Source organism: Phocoena sinus, chromosome 1, assembly GCF_008692025.1.
Source record: "Phocoena sinus isolate mPhoSin1 chromosome 1, mPhoSin1.pri, whole genome shotgun sequence".
Classification (NCBI taxonomy): domain Eukaryota; kingdom Metazoa; phylum Chordata; class Mammalia; order Artiodactyla; family Phocoenidae; genus Phocoena; species Phocoena sinus.
This window is the reverse complement of record NC_045763.1, coordinates 95,797,778-95,823,624: the sequence shown is the minus strand read 5'-3', so window position 1 is coordinate 95,823,624 and position 25,847 is coordinate 95,797,778. Positions and strand designations below refer to the sequence as shown.

Genomic DNA, 25,847 nt, shown 5'->3' with positions numbered 1-25,847 from the left:
ATATAATTTGCTGTTTATGCTTCTAATGTAAATCTCCAGTTTCTGGTTGGCCACGCCGGCACTAAGCCAGAGCTCTAATTTATTTCTATCTTTTCTTATTTCTTACATCAAAAGAGACTGTGGGTTTGAATGACAAACATTCAATCGACTTAGACGTGGGATGGCAGGCAGCACAGGCGTTACCTGTTTACCTTTTATTGCCTTCTTTGAATTGGTTTTTCTGGGAACAAAACCAATAAGACACACCGTTCCTTAGTCTAGTTTTTACCGAGGATATTTATCAGAAGACTTCCCCTACCCCAATTTCAGCAAAGAGTGGCAGGAGGGTGAAGAATTCAGACTGGAAGTGGGCTTCTGACCTAACACCATCATAGGCTATTGCTCTACCAAGTCATGTAAGACTTCACTGTCCTTCAGACTCTGGCTTGGGCTGTTAATTGTTTTTGATGCCAGAAGATGCTGCTGCTAACACATTTGTAACCTGTAGGACAACAGTGTGCTGGGAATGGAATACACACTGTTTTAGTCACTTTGAAACTTTGCAGTGCTTCTCCCCTCCTCTCCCTGCCTTGCTGTTTTGCACAGTAATTGGCCTAATAAAAGGCAGAAACAAGAATTGATTACACCTTGGGCAGTACTTAAAACAAACTTTATTCTCAGGAACAGCAGTTATGTCTACTTGCTGCTGTATATTTTGATATTTCTGTAAATACTTAGTCTGAATATATTCAAAGTCAAATTGCTAATCACTCAATTTCCCTGCGACTTTCCTGGTTCCCCAGGTTGCCTCTTATGATACTCCATGTAAACACTGTAATTGGAAAGATACATAGATCAGCATCCCTAGAGTCACATGATCACATCAATCTGTGAAAATAGCATGACTTAAAAATAAAAGTCTCTTAGTACTCTGCCAACAGGCTTTGGCATAATCTTGGCAATCACTTAGATTTTTTTTTTCTGTTATAATTTTTCCCAAGTAGAAATAGTCTCATATTTTGCAGAAGTTGTCCAAGCTAGTGAACACCAATCCACCTTTCTGGTTACTAAATTCATCAGCTGAGTGTATTCAGTCCACATAGAAATCAGTAAAGCGAGTGTGAATCTGCTTGGTGGCTGCTCCTTTCATCTTAAGAAACCGCAATACAAATTCCTGAAATCGTTTATGCAGGAATTTTTATTCTTTAAATCTTCCAGTGTTAAAGCAACAAGAAAACACTTAGAATGTCCTTTGGTGGAATCTTATTACACTTGTTATATATGTAAACTGATATTCTTTGATGCCAGCAAGTTCGTTGCCCTTACAGAGAAATCTCTGCACAATGAAACAAAACAGAAGGAAAGAGGACAAAATAAAATGTCAGTCTTTGCTGATTTGAATTAGATACATTAACAGGTTGTCTGGTAACACAAATTGGCAAGAATACAAAAAATCTACATATTACAGTATTTCAAGAAAAATAACTTCATTTGAATACAAAAGGATAGATACACTTTCTCTTTTTTCCTACAGCCACTCTTGGACAGTGGATGTGTGCTAGCACTGGGTGGACCCAGGGCTGCTAAGATATACGGGGTACGACTGGCTTGAGCTTTTGAAGGGGGCCTGTTACACATGTGCATTACTAACACCAGACAAAGAAATCTTTCAACCAACGAGGGTTACAGAGCAACGTTCACCAAAGCACAGGTTGGAAGGGGTTCAGGGACTGAAGCAGGCCAATATGGCAGCTTGTAACACACTTCCTTAGACCCACAATGCACTGCCAGCAAAGGATGCTTCAGTTTGGTTGGTTCACACACGGGGCCCGGTGGTGTTGGGGGCACACCACGTGTGAGTAGCAAATGTTTTTAGGTTGGTTGATTTGTTGTTGTTGTTGTTTTGTCGTTCCTTTTGGGGGGCTGTCACAGCCTTTCCAATCGGCGATAAGCTCTGCAGCGGGCAATGTGATTTGCAGGGATAATATCAACAGCTGCCAACGCCTCTGGAGTCAGAAATTACCAGTCTTGACTCCGGTGTGCTGTCCACGGCTGTTATATATGGCTTAGTTCAGTTGGGCCTTCTTAGTTTGTACACTGTGTTTGAGTGGGGGCGTCTGAGGGTGGGTTTCCTATGTTAGTAGCAAATGCTGGGGCTGTGTTTGCTTCCCCACTGCCGGACCCGTATGGTGGCTGGATGCGCCGCCTAGATCGCCAGGGGGCCGGCTGTCCCCAGCAGAGCGGCCAGCGGCAGCAGCAGCGCGGGGGAGCCGCGCGAGGGCGCGCCCTGGCCCGAGTCGGAGCCGCAGCTGCCCGATTCCTCACACCGCAGCTTCTCGCACAGGATGCCCGTGTACGCGGCGGGGCACAGGCAGCGCACGTTGTTGTGGCACGTCCCTCCGTTCTGGCAGTGCAGGAGTTCGTTGTCGCAGACATTCGCTGCAGAACGAGGGAGGGGGGCGCGGGGAGGAGAAGCAGAATCAATTTAAGTTCATCTGCTACATCATGTTTTCAGCTTAAAAAAAATCTCTATCGATCTTGTGCTCCCCCCTCCCCTCCGCAAACTAAGCATGACTCCAATTTCCAAACAAATGTAGTCTGCTGCCTTTGTTTTGATCATATTAATTCTTTTCATATAGATTTTTGCTGCAATCTTGGATATTATCATTGTCCATTTCAGGCTATCAAATACAAAGCAATGTGATACTCCTGGTTTGGCAGTATCTTCTCTTCATGGAACTGGGACCTCTTGTGACCTCCAGGGTGTTTCAAGGATAGTGCCTGATACAAGAATGCAGAACTTTGAGGCCAGATGAATGGAATTAAAATGCAAAGCAGTATTGCTATAATGACCGAGAACCTCTAAGGGGTGGGCCATTCTCCCTGCAGGTGACTCCAGGGCTGCATGCAGGAAGGCAGGAGGAACCCACGGACAAGCACGGGGCAGGGGGCAGGCAGCATGCTCCCGGTGAGGCAGCAGGCAGATCCGAAGAGAAAAAGCTTTTCATGGGAGGAATGTGAGGAAGAGCGGTCCCATCTGCCCCTAACAGCCTATTAGGATATTTATTGCTTTGTAAATATAGCAAGTAGAGTCCAAGGTTACCTTGATTTCCAGGAATAATAATAAATGCAATGGTGAAACCCTGATTATCAAAATTTCACTGTGTCCATCAACTTACAGAATCAGTTGGAATAAATCAAGCAAGCAATTTCAGATACTAAAATTCATTCACAGTCCCTGTCATGTAACTTGCATCTCTAATGATTTCTTATTCATTCAAAAAACTAGTTATCCTCATTAATTCAATGTCTCCTATTATTTTAGATAATCAAGGTTTCACTGATTTAGCAGAATGATAAATAGAACACAGAGAAATTAAAACACCACCAAAGAGCAAAAAAGCCAAGAACACTTGCCAGCAACATATGCTGCTTAAGCGCTTAATATATAGAACCACTCCAGAAGGGGTGGGGGGGGCAGGGCACAGAGCAGAAAAAGTAGCTTCTTGTAAATTATAACATTCTTCATTTTTAAAAAATGTCATAGTCAAATTTCCCCAGGGATACCACATGAATCAAACACACACACACACACACACACACACTTACTATTACTATCAAGTGTAAAGTACTTAAAAAACCCTCATCTCCCAAGTAATAATTCAATAGAGAATATTGCCTTGTCCATTAATTATGTTCAATAGTATGTCACCTTCAAAAGAAGCTTCTTAAATGCACACGTGCTAATGCTCTGTGTGCAAATGAGCTGAAAAAAGATGGTGGTGGATGCTCACAGGGTTAATAACAAAGTGCCCTAAATAGGGCCCTATTTTCCCACCTTCCACAATTCCTTGGCGACCTCTAATATAGTTGCATAATGGATTGGTATAATTAACAAATGTACCCACATTTGCTATCTGTAAATGTTAGAAGTGACTATTAAGGCCTATAAATCCTTCAGGCTCAAAATATTGATATACAAGGTAGTGTTCCAGGGGTTCTAATGATTATGTAAGCTACTTCTCATTGGGTGGCTTAGAAACCATGAATATTAGACCCAAATTATAGTATTTTATGAGTCATGGTTTAAAATGTCAAGATCTGTAGCTTTGAGGCAAAGTGTACGAGGGTAGAGTGGTTAAATTCATGGTCAAAACTGACAAAAAGCCTCTTTTTTTGGTGGCTGTTAATTTGGAAAGCATACATAGGTTTTCAGGATTTTGTTTTGCTTACACTTTAGGAAATATCTGTTTAATTGGGGCCACATGGAATAAACAGATCCAAATAACTGTTTCCATTTAAAGTTAAAGATCCTCAGCGTTTCTTGTTCCAGGCAGCAGACAGCTGAATGGGATATTTCCTTTCATTTGGGCACTACACATAGGGAAGTATTGTTTCCATCAATATCGATAATTGCTTGCCTTGAATAATTGAGAAGGAATCGATAGTTAATTAAATATCACTCCCCTTAAGAAAAGAAAAAAAGCTATTTTCCTTCTTCTTGGACCTGAATGTAAATCAGTTGTTGAACAGAGGTTTGTTTTTTTCAAGAAGCTTGTGATTAAGTTAAAATTCAATACCTTTCCTACATTTAAATAATCTACTACTTGATGTTGATGACTGTGAGAAATTTAATAAATATTCAAGGACAAGATGTAACCCAGGATTAATAATCACATCAGTTGGGGTAATATGTTTTCTGGAAGAGATAAGCAGAAAAAATGAAACCTGGAATATATTTAATTACTTTAGAGTTCACTTTAAGACACACTACATTTGGTCTCTTGATTGTGCTATTCAACAAATACAGAACTTTATCATATGCACCGATCTCTCTGTTGGAATCATGTGCTAGAAGTACATCTAAACCTAACTACAAATCTTACCTGCTATTCATAAACTTATGCTCCACCTTCATGTCATTTTGAATCAAATTTGTGGTGCTTAATGAATAAACTAGGTGGTTAACAAATATCACTGAGCTCTTCTTCAGCATATGAAACCTTGTACTGACCACCATGAAAAAAATAAAAGAAATAGAAAGCATGATCTCCGCTCTTATAAGGTTCACATCTGGTTGGGAAGATAAAATATATACAAGAAATAATCTAATATTAATTTCATTAAAATGCTTTTTGTCATTTCCATCCAGCTCAATCAACATCTGCTGTGTGCCAGGTGCCCTGCTAGACTGTATGGTTGTAACTCTGCCTGCCCTAAAGGAGCTCACAGTTTTGCAGAAAACAAACAAATGAACATACACAGAAGTAATTATGATACAATATTAAAAAAAACTATAAAGGAAGTATTTGCCAACTGCTAGGGGAACTCAGATGCTGGTATAAATAATTATTTGGGGGAAGACTAGAGAAGACTATAGAAAGGAGATTGTATTTGAACAATGACATGCATCAGGCAGATATTGGTAGAAAGAACATTATGGGTGGGGGAACTGTATCAGTAAAGGCAAGAAGATGTGAAAATACATTGTGCTGGTTATTAACCACTTGTCTCTCAACTCTAAATCCACCTTTCCTTCTGTTGTTGAGGCTGAAACCCTGCAAGCTGTCTCCTGGTTTCTGCCAACAGGGTGCACTAGAGGGAACAGAGATGGTAGGAGGAAGGAAGCAGAGATTTCCCTTTTCCTGATTCATGGCTCTTCCTAAGAGTATTGCCCCACCAATGGCCCTACATCCCAAAAGCAGCAGTTGGTTCTGGGGCTCAGCCTTTTCAGAACCAGTTTCAATCTCACCCTTAGAGGTTTCTACACCAACCTGGCAGCATTCCTCCTCTAGAGGTTTGAGCCCCAGCTCCAAGGGGCCCCTGCCTAGCATTTCAGAGGTAATAGCAGCAGCCGGGCATTACCCCTCCTAAGAGGTACAGGTCCCACATCTGTGGGGTCTCTCCTCCAAACTGTTAGTTTCTTTCTCTTTTTAATCATTAATCAGTGGTTATTTATTGATAAATCACTTATAGATAGAAGTGAGAGGATTATCCATGAGGTCTTTTGTGGTTGTTGTTTTGTTTTTCTTTTAAAATTTTATTTATTTATTATACAGCAGGTTCTTATTAGTTATCTATTTTGTACATATTAGTGTATGTATGTCAATCCCAATCTCCCAATTCATCCCACCACCCCCCCGCGGCACCCCCCCCGCACTGCTTTCCCCCCTTGGTGTCCATACGCAAACTGTTAGTTTCTAATAACCCCATCCTCTTTCCTGTAATTCCTCAGCCCAAGAGAGATAACTGCTCCCTACTTACACAGTTACTATCTCTGTGTTATTTCAGTGTCCTCTTCTCATGTTTAAATTCTAAAGCACCTGTTTAACCATTCCCCTTAGTAAATTCTCTCTCTCCGTTGAAACACATAGTGTGGGTTCAGTTTTCTCACTGGAGCCTGAGAGACACATGGAAAATGTTGGTGAATGATGAATGAGGAAGGAATGGCATGGCCTGGATCTGAAGGTTCTACGTAACATTCTACAGAGTTTAAATAATAGGCAGTGGGAAGCTGTCAAAGACCTATGGGCAGGGTGGTGATTTAAAGGGGGAGAAAAGGTGAGGCTAGACCTGAGAAAGGACAGGCTGGAGTCAAGGTGACCAGATACTTCAATAGAATAGGCTTGGTCTGGGTTAGAGCAATGGGGAGAAGGAAGAAGGAACAGATTTGGAGACAGGTTATTTGAAATAGGTGAGAGAGAGTCTGAGGTTCCTGTGTTTGGCATTTGGATGCATCATAATGCAATTTATTAAGAAAAGAAGATTGGAGGAAATGTTTGGTCAGAAAAGAAAATAAACTTTTTTTTGGACCTATTGACTTGGAAGGATCTGTAGGCTCTTCTGCAGGGGTCTTGTTATTAGCTGGAAAAACTAGTTAACAGTTCAGGAGGTAGTTCATCTTGGAGATACAGATTTGGAGCAGGGGTGATGGTGGTCATTGTTACAAAAAGTGAAGAGAAAGGAATAGAAGACCTCATCCTGCTAGAATATAGACTAAGTCAAAATGAAGACTGCAGCCAGAACCCTGAAGAATATCAGCATTTAAGCCATAGGCAGAGAAAGAAAGACCAGGAATGATGCTGAGAAAAAAAGATCTCAACAAAATGCAGTGATGAAATGAGGTTATAAAATTAATCATAGAAGTCTTCCTGCTGTGGTTGGCTGTATCTAGGAATAAATAGATGGGAAGAGTATGAGAGGAAGGGCACTTTGAGCTGGATAAAGGAAATACGCAAAATAAGCATTGCATGCTCTTGATAGAATCTGGCAGAAGGGATTTTAGAATAGAGAAAGGATTGGAGGAATTTGAGGAATTAACATTTAATAGAGGTCTTTGGTTGTCAGTCTAAAGTAGTAGTTTTCAACAGTGGATGAATTTTGTCTTCCAGGGGACATTTGACAATGTCTGGAGATGTGTTTGGTTGTCACACCTCGGGGGAGGGCATGCTACTGGCATCTAGTGGGTAGAGATGCTACTAAATTTCCTGCAATAAACAGGGCAGCCTCCTCCCCTGCCAAACAAGAATTACTCCTCAATTAATGTTGGTGATAAAAGGTTGAAGGTCTGGATCAGGGTATCAGCCACAGCAAAGAAGATAGGCAGTTGTGCTTATGTATATTGGGGAAAGGAGAATGAAGAGGCCTTGGTGACTTTAGATCAGAGAGAGTGAGTTTTCAGGTGTAGAACCATAGGAATTAAGACGAACGTAGTACTCAAAGCTGAAATATAAGAGCAGATTATCTTCCTGGGGGAGTTAAATCAGAAGACTGAGATCTAAATGGTCTAAGACAGACCATTTAGTATTGCTCACAATTAAAGAGGAACCAAAATCACCCTTGTCATGTAATTAATCCTACCTTGCTCTGATAGAAATAGTAAAATCAAAGCTTGAGGAAACTTCAAAAACTATCTAGACAAGCTCTAGACAAGGAAACCGAAAACAAGGGTAGCTCTATATCTAGCACCCAGGTCTCCCAATTTACAGATTACTGCTCTTCACATAGAAGAGAACAGTCAGGAGAAATGCAGTGAATGTGCTGCACAGTGTGAAATGCATTCTATGCTCCCCAAGACGACATAAGTAACTCCTCTGTAGCTCCTCAGGAGACTTTCATTTGTATTGACAAACTGATCTGTTTTCATACCACACTGGGCGGAGGGCTTTGTTGATAGCATTAAATTTCACATCTTCTAGAGTTCCAACACATTCTGGCAGAGCTCCAAATACAAATCAGCTCATACATAAAATACCAAAAATATCAAGGTCTAGCTTAGGAAAGGCAAATATGTTGCATAGGCTTTGATTTCCTCTTCCTCTATGTAGAAAACATAGCTACTTAATCATGGCATTCTCTTGCACTAAACTTCAGAATTCCTTTCAACACAAGGTTTTGTAATAAGAACATTTTGTATTCTATTACAAGCTAATCACTAAAGGATGTCGCCTATAAGCTGAAGTTATACATAATGGCCCATCTCTGGGAGCCCTGCCTCCCAGGTAATGAGCGTTAAGCTAAAATACTTTTTTTAGCTCGCAGGAAACATCCTGACCAGGCCCACCTGTGAATGACCGCAGGGAGGAAGAAACTAACACATCCGTTCCAGAGGCTGACCAGAACCAGGAAATATTTGACTTTACTCCCTCCCCTTTTAGAATAAAAGAAGCCGGAATTCTAACACAGGCAGGATGGTTCTTTGGGGCATGAGTTCACCATCTTTTCAGTTTGCTAGCTTTCTGAATAAAGTTGCTATTCCTTGCCCCAACAGCTCCTCTCTCGATTTATTGGCCTGTTGTGTAGCAAGCAGTATGAGCTTGGACTTGGTAACAGTTTCAGGCATTTACCACCAGTTGATAGAACTGGCATGAGGATAAACACCCATTTACAAAATCCTGGCATTAACTCCATTTCATCTTGCATAGCATTGCAGATTAAAAATCCAACTGGGGGGGGACCTTGAAGATGGCGGAAGAGTAAGACGCGGAGATCGCCTTCCTCCCCACGGATACACCAGAAATACATCTACACGTGGAACAACTCCTACAGAACACCTACTGAAGGCTGGCAGAAGACCTCAGACCTCCCAAAAGGCAAGAAACTCCCCCCGTACCTGAGTAGGGCAAAAGAAAAAAAGAAAAAACAGAGACAAAAGAATAAGGACGGCACCTGCACCAGTGGGAGGGAGCTGTGAAGGAGGAAAAGTTTCCACACACTAGGAAGCCCCTCCGCGGGCGGAGACTGCGGGAGGCGGAGGGGGGAGCTTCGGCACCACGGAGGAGTGCACAGCGACGGGTGCGGAGGGCAAAGCGGGGAGATTCCCGCACAGAGGATCGGTGCCGACCGGCACTCACCAGCCCGAGAGGCTTGTCTGCTCACCCACCGGGGCGGGCGGGGCTGCGAGCTGAGGCTCGGGCTTCGGTCGGAGCGCAGGGAGAGGACTGGGGTTGGCGGCTGGAACATAGCCTGAAGGGGTTAGTGCACCATGATTAACCGGGAGGGAGTTCGGGGGAAAGCCTGCACCTGCCGAAGAGGCAAGAGACTTTTTCTTCCCTCTTTGTCTCCTGGTGCACGAAGAGAGGGGTTTAAGAGCGCTGCTTAAAGGAACTCCAGAGACGGGCGCGAGCCGCGGCTAAAAGCGCGGACCCCAGAGACGAGCATGAGACGCTAAGGCTGCTGCTGCCGCCACCAAGGGCCCTGTGTGCGAGCGCAGGTCGCTCTCCACAACCCTCTTACGCGGAGCCTGTGCAGCCCGCCACTGCCAGGTACCCGGGATCCAGGGACAACTTCCTTGGGAGAACGCACGGCGGGCCTCAGGCTGGTGCAACGTCACGCTGGCCTCTGCCGCCGCAGGCCCGCCCCGCACGCAGTGCCCCTCCTTCCCCCGCCCCCCCCCGACCCCTGGCCTGAGTGAGCCGGAGACCCCGAATCAGCGGCTCCTTTAACCCCGTCCTGTCTGAGCAAAAAACAGACGCCCTCCAGCGACCTACACGCAGAGGCAGGGCCAAATCCAAAGCTGAGCTCCTGTGAGCTGTGAGAACAAAGAAGAGAAAGGGAAATCTCTCCCAGCAGCTTCAGAAGCAGCGGATTAAAGCTCCACAATCAACTTGATATACCCTGCATCTGTGGAATACCTGAATAGACAAGGAATGATCCCAAATTGAAGAGGTGGAATTTAGGAGCGAGATCTATGATTTTTTTTCCCTTTTCCTCTTTTTGTGAATGTGTACGTGTATGCTTCTGTGTGAGATCTTGTCTGTATACTCTTGCTTCCACCATTTGTCCTAGGGCTCTATCCGTCCATGGTTTTCAAAAAAAATTTTTTTTCTTAATTAATTTTAATTGTAATAACTTTATTATACTTTACCTTCGTTCCTTCTTTCTTTCTTTCCTTCCTTCCTTCCCTCCTTTAGACAACGAATCACGCCAAATTGAGGAGGTGGTCTCTGAGAGCAAGATTTATGATTTTTCTCCCTTTACCTCTTTTTGTGAAGGTGTATGTGTATGCTTCTGTGTAAGATTTTCTCTGTATAGCTTTGCTTCCAACATTTGTCCTAAGGTTCTCTCCATCCCTTTTTTTTTCTAAATATTTTTTAATTCAGTAACTATATTATACTTTATTTTAACTGTATCTTCTTTCTTTCTGTCTTTTTTCCTTCTTTCCCTCCTTCCTTCCTTCCTTCCTCCCTCCCTCCTTTCTTTCCTTCTTTGCTTCTTTCTTCCTTCCTTCCTTTCCTCCTTTCCTTCTTTCTTTCCTCATACTTCTACTAATTCTCTCTACTTTCTCTCCCTTTTACTCTGAGCCGTGTGGATGAAAGGCTCTTGGTGCTCCAGCCAGGAGTCAGGGCTCTGCCTCTGAGGTAGGAGAGCCAACTTCAGGACACTGGTCAACAAGAGACCTCCCAGCTCCACATAATATTAAACGGTGGAAATCTCCCAGAGACCTCCATCTTAACACCAGCACCCAGCTTCACTCAACGACCAGTAAGCCACAGTGCTGGACAACCTATGCCAAACAACTAGCAAAACAGGAACACAACCCCACCCAGTAGCAGAGAGGCGGCCTAAAATCATAATAAGGCCACAGACACCCCAAAACACACCACCAGACGTGAACCTGCCCACTAGAGAGACAAGATCCAGCCTCATCGACCACAACACAGGCACTAGTCCCATCCACCAGAAAGCCTACACAACCCACTGAAACAACCTTAGCCACTGGAGACAGACATCAAAAACAATGGGAACTACGAACGTGCAGCCTGCAAAAAGGAGACCCCAAACACAGTAAGATAAGCAAAATGAGAGGACAAAAAAACACACAGCAGATGAAGGAGCAAGATAAAAATGCACCAGACCTAAAAAATGAAGAGGAAATAGGCAGTCTACCTGAAAAAGAATTCAGAATAATGATAGTAAGGATGATCCGAAATCTTGGAAGTAGAATGGACAAAATGCAAGAAACAGTTAACAAGGACCTAGAAGAAATAAAGATGAAACAAGCAACGATGAACAATGCAATAAATGAAATTAAAAGTACTCTAGATGGGATCAATAGCAGAATAACTGAGGCAGAAGAACGGATAAGTGACCTGGAAGATAAAATAGTGGAAATAACTACTGCAGAGCAGAATAAAGAAAAAAGAATGAAAAGAACTGAGGACAGTCTCAGAGACCTCTGGGACAACATTAAACGCACCAACATTAGAATTATAGGGGTTCCAGAAGAAGAAGAGAAAAAGAAAGGGACTGAGAAAATATTTGAAGAGATTATAGTTGAAAACTTCCCTAATATGGGAAAGAAAATAGTTAATCAAGTCCAGGAAGCACAGAGAGTCCCATACAGGATAAATACAAGGAGAAATACACCAAGACACATATTAATCAACCTGTCAAAAATTAAATACAAAGAAAGCATATTAAAAGCAGCAAGGGAAAAACAACAAATAACATACAAGGGAATCCCCATAAGGTTAACAGCTGATCTCTCAGCAGAAACCCTACAAGCCAGAAGGGAGTGGCAGGACATACTGAAAGTGATGAAGGAGAAAAGCCTGCAAACAACACTACTCTACCCAGCAAGGATCTCATTCACATTTGATGGAGAAATTAAAACCTTTACAGACAAGCAAAAGCTGAGAGAGTTCAGCACCACCAAACCAGCTTTACAACAAATGCTAAAGGAACTTCTCTAGACAAGAAACACAAGAGAAGGAAACGACCTATAATAACGAACCCAAAACAATATAGAAAATGGGAATAGGAACATACATATCGATAATTACCTCAAATGTAAATGGACTAAATGCTCCCACCAAAAGACACAGTTGACTGAATGGATACAAAAACAAGACCCTTATATATGCTGTCTACAAGAGACCCACTTCAGACCTAGAGACACATACAGACTGAAAGTAAGGGGATGGAAAAAGATATTCCATGCAAATGGAAACCAAAAGAAAGCTGGAGTAGCAATTCTCATATCAGACAAAATAGACTTTAAAATAAGGACTATTAAAAGAGACAAAGAAGGACACTACATAATGATCAAGGGATCGATCCAAGAAGAAGATATAACAGTTGTAAATATTTATGCACCCAACATAGGAGCACCTCAATACATAAGGCAAATACTAACAGTCATAAAAGGGGAAATCGACAGTAACCCATTCATAGTAGGGGACTTTAACACCCCACTTTCACCCATGGACAGATCATCCAAAATGAAAATAAATAAGGAAACACAAGCTTTAAATGATACATTAAACAAGATGGACTTAATTGATATTTATAGGACACTCCATCCAAAAACAACAGAATACACATTTTTCTCAAGTGCTCATGGAACATTCTCCAGGATAGATCATATCTTGGGTCACAAATCAAGCCTTGGTAAATTTAAGAAAATTGAAATTGTATCAAGTATCCTTTCTGACCACAACGCCATGAGACTAGATATCAATTACAGGAAAAGATCTGTAAAAGATACAAACACATGGAGGCCAAACAATACACTACTTAATAATGAAGTGATCACTGAAGAAATCAAAGAGGAAATAAAAAAATACCTAGAAACAAATGACAATGGAGACACAACGACCCAAAACCTATGGGATGCAGCAAAAGCAGTTCTAAGGGGGAAGTTTATAGCAATACAAGCCCACCTTAAGAAGCAGGAAACATCTCGAATAAACAACCTAACCTTGCACCTCAAGCAATTAGAGAAAGAAGAACAAAAAAACCCCAAAGCTAGCAGAAGGAAAGAAATCATAAAAATCAGATCAGAAATAAATGAAAAAGAAATGAAGGAAACGATAGCAAAGATCAATAAAACTAAAAGCTGGTTCTTTGAGAAGATAAACAAAATAGATAAACCACTAGCCAGACTCATCAAGAAAAAAAGGGAGAAGACTCAAATCAATAGAATTAGAAATGAAAAAGGAGAAGTAACAACTGACACTGCAGAAATAAAAAAAATCATGAGAGATTACTACAAGCAACTCTATGCCAATAAAATGGACAATCTGGAAGAAATGGACAAATTCTTAGAAATGCATAACCTGCCAAGACTGAATCAGGAAGAAATAGAAAATATGAACAGACCAATCACAAGCACTGAAATTGAAACTGTGATTAAAAATCTTCCAACAAACAAAAGCCCAGGACCAGATGGCTTCACAGGTGAATTCTATCAAACATTTAGAGAAGAGCTAACACCTATCCTTCTCGAACTCTTCCAAAATATAGCAGAGGGAGGAACACTCCCAAATTCCTTCTACGAGGCCACCATCACCTTGATACCAAAGCCAGACAAGGATGTCACAAAGAAAGAAAACTACAGGCCAATATCACTGATGAACATAGATGCAAAAATCCTCAACAAAATACTAGCAAACAGAATCCAACAGCACATTAAAAGGATCATACACCATGATCAAGTGGGGTTTATTCCAGGAATGCAAGGATTCTTCAATATACGCAAATCTATCAATGTGATACACCATATTAACAAATTGAAGGAGAAAAACCATATGATCATCTCAATAGATGCAGAGAAAGCTTTCGAGAAAATTCAACACCCATTTATGATAAAAGCCCTGCAGAAAGTAGGCATAGAGGGAACTTTCCTCAACATAATAAAGGCCATATATGACAAACCCACAGCCAACATCGTCCTCAATGGTGAAAAACTGAAAGCATTTCCACTAAGATCAGGAACAAGACAAGGTTGCCCACTCTCACCACTCTTATTCAACATAGTTTTGGAAGTTTTAGCCATAGCAATCAGAGAAGAAAAGGAAATAAAAGGAATCCAAATCGGAAAAGAAGAAGTAAAGCTGTCACTGTTTGCAGATGACATGATACTATACATAGAGAATCCTAAAGATGCTACCAGAAAACTACTAGAGCTAATCAATGAATTTGGTAAAGTAGCAGGATACAAAATTAATGCACAGAAATCTCTGGCATTCCTATATACTAATGATGAAAAATCTGAAAGTGAAATCAAGAAAACACTCCCATTTACCATTGCAACAAAAAGAATAAAATATCTAGGAATAAACCTACCTAAGGAGATGAAAGACCTGTATGCAGAAAATTATAAGACACTGATGAAAGAAATTAAAGATGATACAAATAGATGGAGAGATATACCATGTTCTTGGATGGGAAGAATCAACATTGTGAAAATGACTCTACTACCCAAAGCAATCTACAGATTCAATGCAATCCCTATCAAACTACCACTGGCATTTTTCACAGAACTAGAACAAAAAATTTCACAATTTGTATGGAAATACAAAAGACCCCGAATAGCCAAAGCAATCTTGAGAACGAATAAAGGAGCTGGAGGAATCAGGCTCCCTGACTTCAGACTATACTACAAAGCTACAGTAATCAAGACAGTATGGTACTGGCACAAAAACAGAAAGATAGATCAATGGAACAGGATAGAAAGCCCAGAGATAAACCCACGCATATATGGACCCTTATCTTTGATAAACGTGGCAGGAATGTACAGTGGAGAAAGGACAGCCTCTTCAATAAATGATGCTGGGAAAACTGGACAGGTACATGTAAAAGTATGAGATTAGATCACTCCCTAACACCATACACAAAAATAAGCTCAAAATGGATTAAAGACCTAAATGTAAGGCCAGAAACTATCAAACTCTTAGAGGAAAACATAGGCAGAACACTCTATGACATAAATCACAGCAAGATCCTTTTTGACCCACCTCCTAGAGTAATGGAAATAAAAACAAAAATAAACAAATGGGACCTAATGAAACTTCAAAGCCTTTGCACAGCAAAGGAAACCATAACCAAGATCAAAAGACAACCCTCAGAATGGGAGAAAATATTTGCAAATGAAGCAACTGACAAAGGATTAATCTCCAAAATTTACAAGCAGCTCATGCAGCTCAATAACAAAAAAACAAACAACCCAATCCAAAAATGAGCAGAAGACCTAAATAGACTTTTCTCCAAAGAAGATATACAGAATGCCAACAAACACATGAAAGAATGCTCAACATCATTAATCATTGGAGAAATGCAAATCAAAACTACAATGAGATATCATCTCACACCAGTCAGAATGGCCATCATCAAAAAATCTAGAAACAATAAATGCTGGAGAGGGTGTGGAAAAAGGGAACACTCTTGCACTGCTGGTGGGAATGTGAATTGGTTCCGCCACTATGGAGAACAGTATGGAGATTCCTTAAATAACTACAAATAGAATTACCATATGACCCAGCAATCCCACTACTGGGCATATACCCTGAGAAAACCAAAATTCAAAAAGAGTCATGTACCAAAATGTTCATTGCAGCTCTATTTACAATAACCCGGAGATGGAAACAACCTAAGCGCCCATCATCGGATGAATGGATAAAGAAGATGTGGCACATATGTACAATGGAATACTACTCAGCCTTAAAAAGAAATGAAATTGAGCTATTTGTAATGAGATGGATAGACCTAGAGTCTGTCATACAGAGTGAAGTAAGTCAGAAAGAAAAAGACAAATACCGTATGCTAACACATATATATGGAACTTAAGGGAAAAAAATGTCATGAAGAACCTAGGGGTAAGACAGGAATAAAGACGCAGATCTACTGGAGAACAGACTTGAGGATATGGGTAGGGGGAAGGGTGAGCTTTGACAGGGCGAGAGAGAGTCATGGATATATACACATTAACAAACGTAGTAAGGTAGATAGCTAGGGGGAAGCAGCCGCAAGGCACAGGGATATTAGCTCAGTGCTTTGTGACAGCCTGGAGGGGTGGGATAGGGAGAGTGGGAGGGAGGGAGACGCAAGAGGGAAGACATATGGGAACATATGTATAAGTATAACTGATTCACTTTGTTATAAAGCAGAAACTAACACACCATTGTATAGCAATTATACCCCAATAAAGATGTTTAAAAAAAAAAAATCCAACTAGGAATTTCTACCCAATAAGCACTTTGCAGTTATCACTTCTTTATTTGGTGCCCTTCAGTGTGGATTTGCCTCAAACTGAAAACGCTGACTTTATTTTGTTAAGTATTTACATTAAGCATGTCCCGATTCTTTCTACGTTGCTTTTGACAAATTAACAATGTGCTATCTCAATAAATAGTGAAGGTTCATTTTTAAATCTCTTACAGAAAACTTGATCTAGTATTGGATACAAATTGTTATTTGACACAATTCTTTTTATTATAATAAAGTATAATCCTTAGATACAGAAAAAGCTAATACTACTTTGGTAATAGCTTGACTATATTCTAAAGGATCATTTTACTATTGATAGAAATAAATTCATTATGGTGTGTCCAATATCACACCATATATCCTATAATCCCATGATGTTTCAATATTAGGAATGCTTTCAAACCAAGATAATCTGTGGCCCTTGATAGATAAGGTTATAGTATTAATGTTAGACCCAAACAGAGTTGTGTTGCAAAAAGATGAAGTGTGGAACCCTGATGGAAAGGCTGAAGTCAGCAAGGTGTTCTAATAGCTCTGATCATAGCTTCAGTAAGCAAGCCACCATAGTAGACAAACTCCCACAGTTGCTACAAGTTTATAAAAACACTAGGAATTTTCACAGTGAAAGAATAGGGACAAGCAGCATTTCTTCCTCCTTCTTTCACTTCTTTTTATTTTTCTTCTAGGTTGGATAATGAGAGTCACAGGGATGTGGCTAAATCATTTGCTCCTTCAACTTTTTTTTGTAAGTTTCTTGATTGCCATTCATTTTTGCCTCTTCCTAAACTGCAAGCTATTGTCAAAATGTGAATTATAAGACCTTGATTCCTTTTCCCTCTATTAGTCCTTTCTGGAAGGTATGGAAAAGCAGACTTAGAGAGGGAACCAAAATGTGCAAAGAGGGCACAAGCCAGGACTTAGTATAGCTACTTGTTCTATTCTTCTTTTCTTTTATGACCTGAAGGGTCACTTATTCCTGTTATAGTCATGATAACCCATTACATTACCACAGGGAAGGTTTCTTTCTTCTCTTTCGGTCTTGTTCAAAGCTATACATTTAGGTTTGCCCTGTCAGTGAGCTGCTAGGCTTGAGCAATGCTGGGTCTGTATTTATAGACTTGAAAGTCTCTCTTTTTGGCTTTGTCTCCCGCACTTCAAGGAATCGAAGCAATGTGTTACCATGACAGCCTTCCTTGATGGCTGTATTAATAAAGTGACCTCTACCTTCACCACCTGAAACAAGCCTAGGATTGCTGAGGGAAAGATGTTCCAAATGTTCCCGTCCTTTTCAAAGAAACGTCAAAGAGCAAATAACCTCCACGAAACAGGCTAATAACAAAGGCATGTGTGCAACATTCAGTTCTGATTTAGGCATTTGAGAGTCTGTGGCAGGGAGATGAAGAGCTGTGATTATGACCCATTTATTCAGCCTTGGCGGCTGTTTTACTAAGTTGTGAGATGTGAGAGGTAAAACTGAACCTACAGGTTAGCTCCTAGTATATAGAAGAAACTTTATAGACTGTTGTCTAATGGCCTTTTGGGGAATTCTAGGTACATTTTTCCTATCTTTTCTTACTTATGTCTGGCCATGATTGGGGATATGGCTTAGTGGTAAAAAACACTGATTAAGAGTTATAAAACCTGAGTTCTAGTCATCACTTTGCTGTAAGGCCTTGGACATAACACGAAACCACTTAGTGACATCCATCCATTCATCCATCCATCCATCCATCCATCCATCCATCCATCATCCAATCAGGCACTGTTCTAGATGCTGGGCCCACAGTGTGAGCCAGATGGGCCATGCAGATGCTTCTGTGGAGCTCACATTCTAGTGACAGCTATAAAGTTAGAGAAAGAGTTTGAAGTAGGTGTTTCTAAAGTTCTCTTGAGCTCTGTGATTTGCATGAATATTTCTCATGGAAAGCTTATCATCTTAAAAGGCAAAGAGTGAGGAATTCTTTCTCTTTTTCATCAAATACATGATAACAGGTGGACTTCTCCAATATTATAGTCCTGGTGATGACTTAGGTGGCTGCTTGGCTTGATCGGTTTTGCCTGCTGGTGCCCCACTGAACAGAGATAGTTTTTCTCCTCACTAGAAGCATGAGGTGGTATGAAGAGAATTAGGTGAAGAACTTGTGATTCAAGTCTGGTCTCTGTGGTTAATGGGCTGGGTGAACTTGGGGAAATCGTTTAACCTCTTTTGCCTCTCTTTCCTCACTTCTAAAGCAAGGATAATAACACTTGTCCTATTCACCGACCTCACAGTTGTTGGGAGCTTCAAGAAGAATTATGTGGTGGTGCTTTAAAAAATATAAAACACAACCTAAGTATACTTTGTTAATGTTCAATACCTTCGCAATCTCTCCTAATGCTAGAAGCTCAGAGTGGAAGAGCAGGGTGCTTAGTTTTACATCTGCCAGAATAATGAATTAATCACTACGTATCTAATGCAAGGTACTTGAAGTGAAAAGGAAGCAAATTTCCTCACTCAAAGACATCATCTGTATATGTCCTCTGTAGATATGAATCTTGAGACAGCATGGGGTCAAACATGCAGTTATTGAATATTTGAATTCAACTGCTGTGTACTTGCAAGGTCAGATTGGACCAGCAGTGCCTGTTTTCTCAAAGGTGACTTGTATACTTGCATTCAATGAGCATTCTCCTGTACGAATCAGAGTACATAAGGTGTGTTTTCAGAATACCAGGGGGGTACTGCCCCTTGGCCAACCTTTAGCTTCTGCGATGGTAAAGCAGGGGATACAGTACCTATCTAGACTGAAACCTGGGAGCCATTCAGTGAAAACATCCTTGCTTTCCTGCTCTCAACCTATACTCCTGTCTGTGCCTGTATCCATCATGGGACAGTGATGCCGGTGGCATGATCCCCGTGTGACAGCATCCAGCCTACTTTGTTTCAGTGTAATGAGGCCAAGGAGCAGAACTAAAGGGGCTGAAGGGAACAATGTGGAGCTGTCAGCAGGTGGTCAGACATGTCTGGATAATCTAGTACAGCAGGTTCTGACATTAGAGAGCAGCTATTCTATTCTTATTCATCTAATAACAAAGCACTGATTATGGGAGTGACACTTGCTTTTGTCCAATCAAAGGAAATTCTACTCAAAATATCATAAGAAAGCCATATTCATTTGAAGGAGCCTATGCCTGCAGTATGCAGTAACCCAGCTAGCGTGAATGCGATAACAGGTGACTCGAATGCAGGAGCTAGAGGCACTGCCCAAACACCCCCTGAGTTTTTAGCTGTTGCAAACTGAAAAAAAAACCTTTGCTGATGTTGAGAAATAATTCGTTGAGAATCCCACAAGCCAAAGGCTGGGCACCTTTCCTAAAGCGATCTTTAATGATGTATTGAAATCCTATTTAGGTCAACACCTTCAGACACAGATGCAGGCAAGGTGCTCATAAAAACGGTGCTGAGAAATCACAGTTTCTCATCTGGTATCAGAAAATGCACTTGTCTAGTTTAATAAAAAGGTGCAACCTCTACTCTTTTGCCCAAGGCGAAAGATGGCATTCATTGGGAGGCGTAGTCACACATGATGGCAACATACATCAGGGTATAAACCACCATTTCAAAGTACATGTCATTATGTCAGAAGAGAAAGCAGTACAAATATCTATCTAGTGTGATCCCCAAAAGTACAGATATATACCTCTCCATGTACCTTTTGTAAAATAAACTTTAGAGAAAGTACTGGGACAGAGTCTAACGAAATGTGACCAGTGTTCATCTCTGGCTGGTAGGCGTGCAAGTGATTTCAGTAACTTTAATTTTCATCTTTATACATTTTACTCTTTCCAAATTGTCTGGAATAAATGTATAATCCTTTGAAAATATTAAAAGTGTTAATAAAAAGAATTTTACTTGAGAAAATAAAAGTATCTTTTACTGAGATGATAAAGGTAATTTCAATAAATGAATCATGTGACCATATTTTGCCACATTTCAGTACTTGTTATTAATATGTATTTCTAGTCAAACTACCAATTATCTTAAATATCTACAAAAACTATCTCAGGAAAGGCATAATCTTATACTCATACACAATCCTACACTCATACACAATCCTATACTCATAAGAGAGACTTAGACACAAGGATCCACTGCCTTGCAGAACACTGTACAGCCTCAGGTGTGAATGGAACCAGCAGGGTCTCCTGAGCTAAAGTGATCTGTAGCCCAAGGGCCATCTCATTGTGAACTACTGCAGACTGATGCAAAATGAGGGGACATTTTTACATTTGAAGATCAAGCCATAGTGAGGACTGTAACTGAATTTCCCACCACCTTTCTAGTAGAGGGGCTCATAGTCAGATTTAACCTAAAGAAAGCATATTTCATACTACTTGAGTTTGTGGGAGACTAATACCTGCTACACTTGTACATGTCTGCACTATATCTGTGACCTGTTCATTGTGGCTGTATCATGAATATTCAGCCCTGTCCCTGGCACAAATAGATGCCCGATAAATATTTATTAAGCAAGTAAATAAAATTCATCCTTTGTTCTCTGCCTCCTTCTGAGTGGTGGATACAAATCTATTATTAGTAGACTGCTAGCAATACAAGTGGATATACAGCTCATAGGTTGGAGAGCAGGAAGTAGAAGGAACTTTTCCTTGGCGGCCTCCTTTCAGTTTCTGTGGAGTGGGAGGTAAGGCTTCTGCTGAGCATGAGAGGCAGAGTTAAGCTGGGGTTAACTCATGCTCTGGAGTTAAGGGAAGGGATAGATATTTGGCGGGGAATGGGAGGAAGCTATCTAGGGACACACCGAAAAATCGCCGGTCAGCTTTGACATTGCAGCTCAGCTTGTATGTCATGATTTGTCAGGGCTTCTCATAAGTGATTCCATAATGAAGAATATTAGCTAGAAGAGAATGGTGATTAGTTTGGGTTTTTTTCCTTTAATGATACAATATATGCTTTGGGAAGGGATGGAGGGAGGGGAAGAAGCAAGGGTAGGCAGACGCGTTAAAAGATCAGAAGCATTCCCTTCATGTTTCATTAGTCACAACGTATTACCTCTCACGATCTTGGCATTGTGGGTAATATGAAGGTAAAGAAACATGGCCCTGAGGGAAATTAGTGACATGTTTCTTTTAATTGGAACGTGACTAGTTAAATTTGGAAAACAGGCTAAAGGAAAGTGCAGATGGAGCTGTTCTATGTGGCACTGGGGTGGAGGTGAGAGATCATCATGGCACTTAGAAGAATGCAAGAAAAAGGACTTGGTGTTCTTTAAGAATTGTAAAAGACAATCCATACAGCCCCATTCAATGCTGAAGACAGATCTGTAAAACAGTTCACATTCTGAGGAGGAGGAAGAGCCATACTACAGGCCTTTGATATTCGGCATTAAGATATTCAATATCTGTGGCTGAAAGGAGATAATTGTGTCATTAATTCACATGCGGGGTTTTTTTCTTTCTTTTTTTTTTTTTGGAGACAGAATTTCAATGCCTTTGAGCACTTTGTAAAGCTAAAATATAATTTGGGGTTCCTGTTTGTCGAGCTATAGCCAAATGTCTCCTTAGAGACTTAATTTTTCCTATATATACTTGGCAGGAGTGTTCTAAATACGGTCTAAGCCCCCTTAGGATTTTTAAACAGCAGGGATATTTAAGTACGAAAAATAGCTACTGAAATCACACAGCAGTAAATTTCTTAATGATTTTTTTCCCTGGGAATCACTGTAACTCACTCTTGTCTTCTGTGGCCTTGCTGTCACCATAACCACCTCCTGACAATGTCAAACCAAGTCTTGGGAGGTGATTTTATAATGTCAGGATGAAACAAAGCCATTTCCCTGTTAATGCCAATGTCAAGGCAAAATGAATTGGTGTCAATAAATTCAAGGTGAGGAAAACAACATTATGGAATGAAGAGAATGTGCAAAATGATGATGAGTCATTTAGGGATGCCAGGATCCAAATAAAATGACTGCTAATTTTCAAAAATGCATTTGTCACTGCACTGGGGACCAGACATTTAAGTAATCTAAAATACATTAGTGAGGTTAGGAAAGGACGAAGGGGTTACAATTACAGACAAGTCATAAGCATACCTTTTCAATAAAGTCACAACGCACCACTGCCACTCACATTGTCTTTCCCCATTGTTAAATTCCTGAGACACTCAAAATTTGAACTGCAAAGTTTAGTACTTATTTACTGTGGTGGTATCCAGAAGTCTGGGTTCGAACACTGACATCACCACTCGTGGCTCTCCAATCTGAATTTCTGCGCCTCTGTTTCTTTATCTGTAACAGAGGCCATTTTACAGGGCTGTTGTGAGCATGAGAGATCATTCAACTCAATGATTATTATGAAGTGCTTTTTTAAGTGCCAGGCATTGCTCAAAGTCCTAAAATAAAAAGACAGAATGGAAGAGCCACAGAAATAGTGTTTATTTTTATAACTTCATGTATTTATGTCTCATTAGACAATGTAACTTCACAAAGTGGATGCTCTTGTGTCTTTTAGTTCATTTTCATCATTAATAATTTCAGCTTCTTTGGTGCTTAAATACTCTTTGATTTGAAAAAATATCATCTTTCAATACTATAGTCCCTTACATGAAAAAACAATGGCAATTTATTTAGCTTTCTTTAATGAAGAGGAAAACAGACAAAAGTCCTTATTAAAGAGTTTAAAAAAGACAGGGGTGCTAGACTAGCTCAGGAGTAACATTAAGTAATTCTATGCAACATAACTTTTACTGAAACTAAACTTCAAACATGAGGCATTAGAAAGAGGTACTCAGAGTCCTTTCTCAACATTCAAAGGAATCCTTTCATAATTGATTAAGAAAATGGTATAGAGATGAGAATAAACCTATACAGTAGATGACATAAAAAGGAGGGAATGAAGTCACTGCAAGTATGTAGAAGGGTGTTTTAAGGCTTTTCCTAAGAAGAGCAAGGCTGTTGTATCTCAGGAGAGAGGAGAGCTAGTTAGATGGGCGTCAAGAGGCTAGCAAGCAATGTGTGGGAGCTTTCAGATCCAGCGGCAGAAAAAAAAACAAAAAAACATTATAAATTGGTTTGGATACAACTGGGAGGCTGTGAACATTATTTAAAACAGTAAAAAGATGTTAGTGCTTCTGTTTGAAGCAGACTAAGGCATAGCAAGGTTAGATGAAGCAGGGATGAATAAGATTTGGGTGGCTGGTTGAAGAGAAATCATATGACGTGCTTTGAAAATATCTTGTTCTAACACGCTTCACTTTCTTCGACATCTCTAATTCTTATCTTTGAATATATATAATCTTTATATTAATAAAGAGTTATTATAGAATATAAGCTTTGTGAAGATAAGGATTTTGACTGTGTTGTTCCCAGTTGTATGTGCAAGCCCTGAAGAGTGCCTAGTATCCAATATCCAATGAGTATGAGTATTTTTGAGTGAATGAACAAGTGAATTTTATAGAAAAAATTCACATATTCCGTATCCATTGCTTCATTTCTTCTTCTAGAATACTTTCCCATGGTGTTTACTCTCTATCCCCTAAGTCAAAGGGATTTATTTATTTATAGCACTTCTACTGCACAGAAGTGGTATAGCCAGATTGAGTTCTCACTCACAGCCTTCAATGGTTGCTAAATGGATAATTCTGAAGTCAGACTCCTCCACAGTGTGGCGAGATCAGAATCTCCCCACTGTCTGCTTTCACTCCCCAGTATGAACTTGCTACTCCTGGCTAATCTATTCACTATTTTAAACACACACACACATACACACACAAAATTAAAATAAATTATAAATAAGAGGCTAGACACTTTTACATGTCATCTTGGAGACTATTTCCACTAACCTGGCAGGATAGGTACTTATTATTATTATTACCATTTCCACTTTATAGGAAACCTGGTTCCTGTTAGCTTAGCTTTTAACACCTTTTGTTTCTGTTCCTTTTGTCATGGAGCTAAGGAGGGCAGCTGGGAAAGAGGGGCAAGGAGGACAGGGAAGGAGGGGAATCATGGAATTGGGTCGATTGGGAGAGAAATACCCATAGAAACCTACCTGGAGATGCGGCGCCAAGTGGGGCTGTCTCCAGCTCTGTTTTGGAGCTATGGATCACATTTGAAGTTTAAAACCTTCAAGATCTTAAGCTGAACTGTTTCTTGGATTTAGCTCCTATCCAGGCTATTTCACTCCAAGGATCAGAAGGATGAATGACTCCCATGTGCTCCCCATAAAAGAGCACAGAAGGGTGAACAGGCCACCCCACAAATTCACATTCAGACTTGTCCTGAGGCCAAAGCTAAGACCTTGATTCAAATGAAAACGTTTCTTGTCACTGGTTGTGCTGCTTGGTATGCCATGTGATCCCACATGGACCGTCTTATCTGGTTTTATCTTCTAGCATTCTAATTGTTTTGTTCCATGTAGGCCTCTGGTTAATCTAAAGTTCTATGCTCTCATTCACCCCTCTTTCCCTGGATTCCTGCTACCTACCACTAATGCATTAGACCTTTTATCACTCATTTCTATGCAGTGCTTGCTTTTTACACCAGGTGTCCCTAATTAGTCAGATCTTTTGAATATCACTCTAGCCTATTGAGGTGTGTTTCAGATACATCTCCAACCTGTTCAACCAGGCAATTCCTTTGTGCCAACGATGTTGCTGGTTATACATTTTTATGCCTCTTAAATCAACCTACAATGTTTAAACGCTCTAGTCAAAAGGCTAGCCTGTGTCTGGCCTAGCTTTGTCAAGACAAAGCAGGCCAGTTTATTCACAGACTGCAAAGAAAGGAAAGACTCACAGAGGTACGGGTGGGCAATGAGGTTTTTAGAGTGTGGAAGGATGATGTCTCTGCTTACGTTAAGTAGAAGAGAAGAAATGTAATTCACAGGATGTTAAGTTGAAGGTAAGTTAAGTTGCTTTAAACTTGAATACCGAAGCCATTAACTTGCTGCCACTCATTGCTTTCATATTTCCAAAATAATGATGAGAAGCCTCTTTTTCATAGTTTAAGAAGGAAGTATATAATTTCAAAATAACCCTAAATCTCCCAAATCCATCAAAATGGAAATGTATCTAAAAATGAATACATTGCAGTTTTACTGTATTGTGGGCATTTGGCAATTTTTAGGGTTACTGATGACGTGAAGAATAAGTCCTATGACTTGGAAGTGACTCCTAAGGACATAACCAGGCTCTTGTACAGACGAGGTAGCAAAATGCTTGAAAAAATTCTCTCAAAACACAAGTAGATTTTGGTTCTTGAAAATTTTCTGATGAGAACTCTTAGACTTTCTTTTGATAGAATGCTTAACTACCTAAAAATGTTTTAATTATTATTACAGATTATTCATTTACTGTTTTAAATTCATCCATTTTATTTTCT

At 40.3% G+C, this 25,847-nt stretch overlaps 1 protein-coding gene across 8 annotated transcripts in view; it reads right to left on the bottom strand.

The window, feature by feature from the left end:
- Window positions 1-631: 631 nt before the first annotated feature.
- NTNG1 (netrin G1) overlaps window positions 632-25,847 on the bottom strand; it is a 352,858-nt gene continuing 327,642 nt past the window's right edge. For all 8 annotated transcript variants that reach the window (XM_032638688.1, XM_032638690.1, XM_032638685.1 and 5 more), the window contains one exon: window positions 632-2,418. In XM_032638688.1, the coding sequence (XP_032494579.1) occupies window positions 2,186-2,418 (233 nt within the window). In that variant the 3' untranslated portion in view covers window positions 632-2,185. The remainder of the gene's footprint in view (window positions 2,419-25,847) is intronic.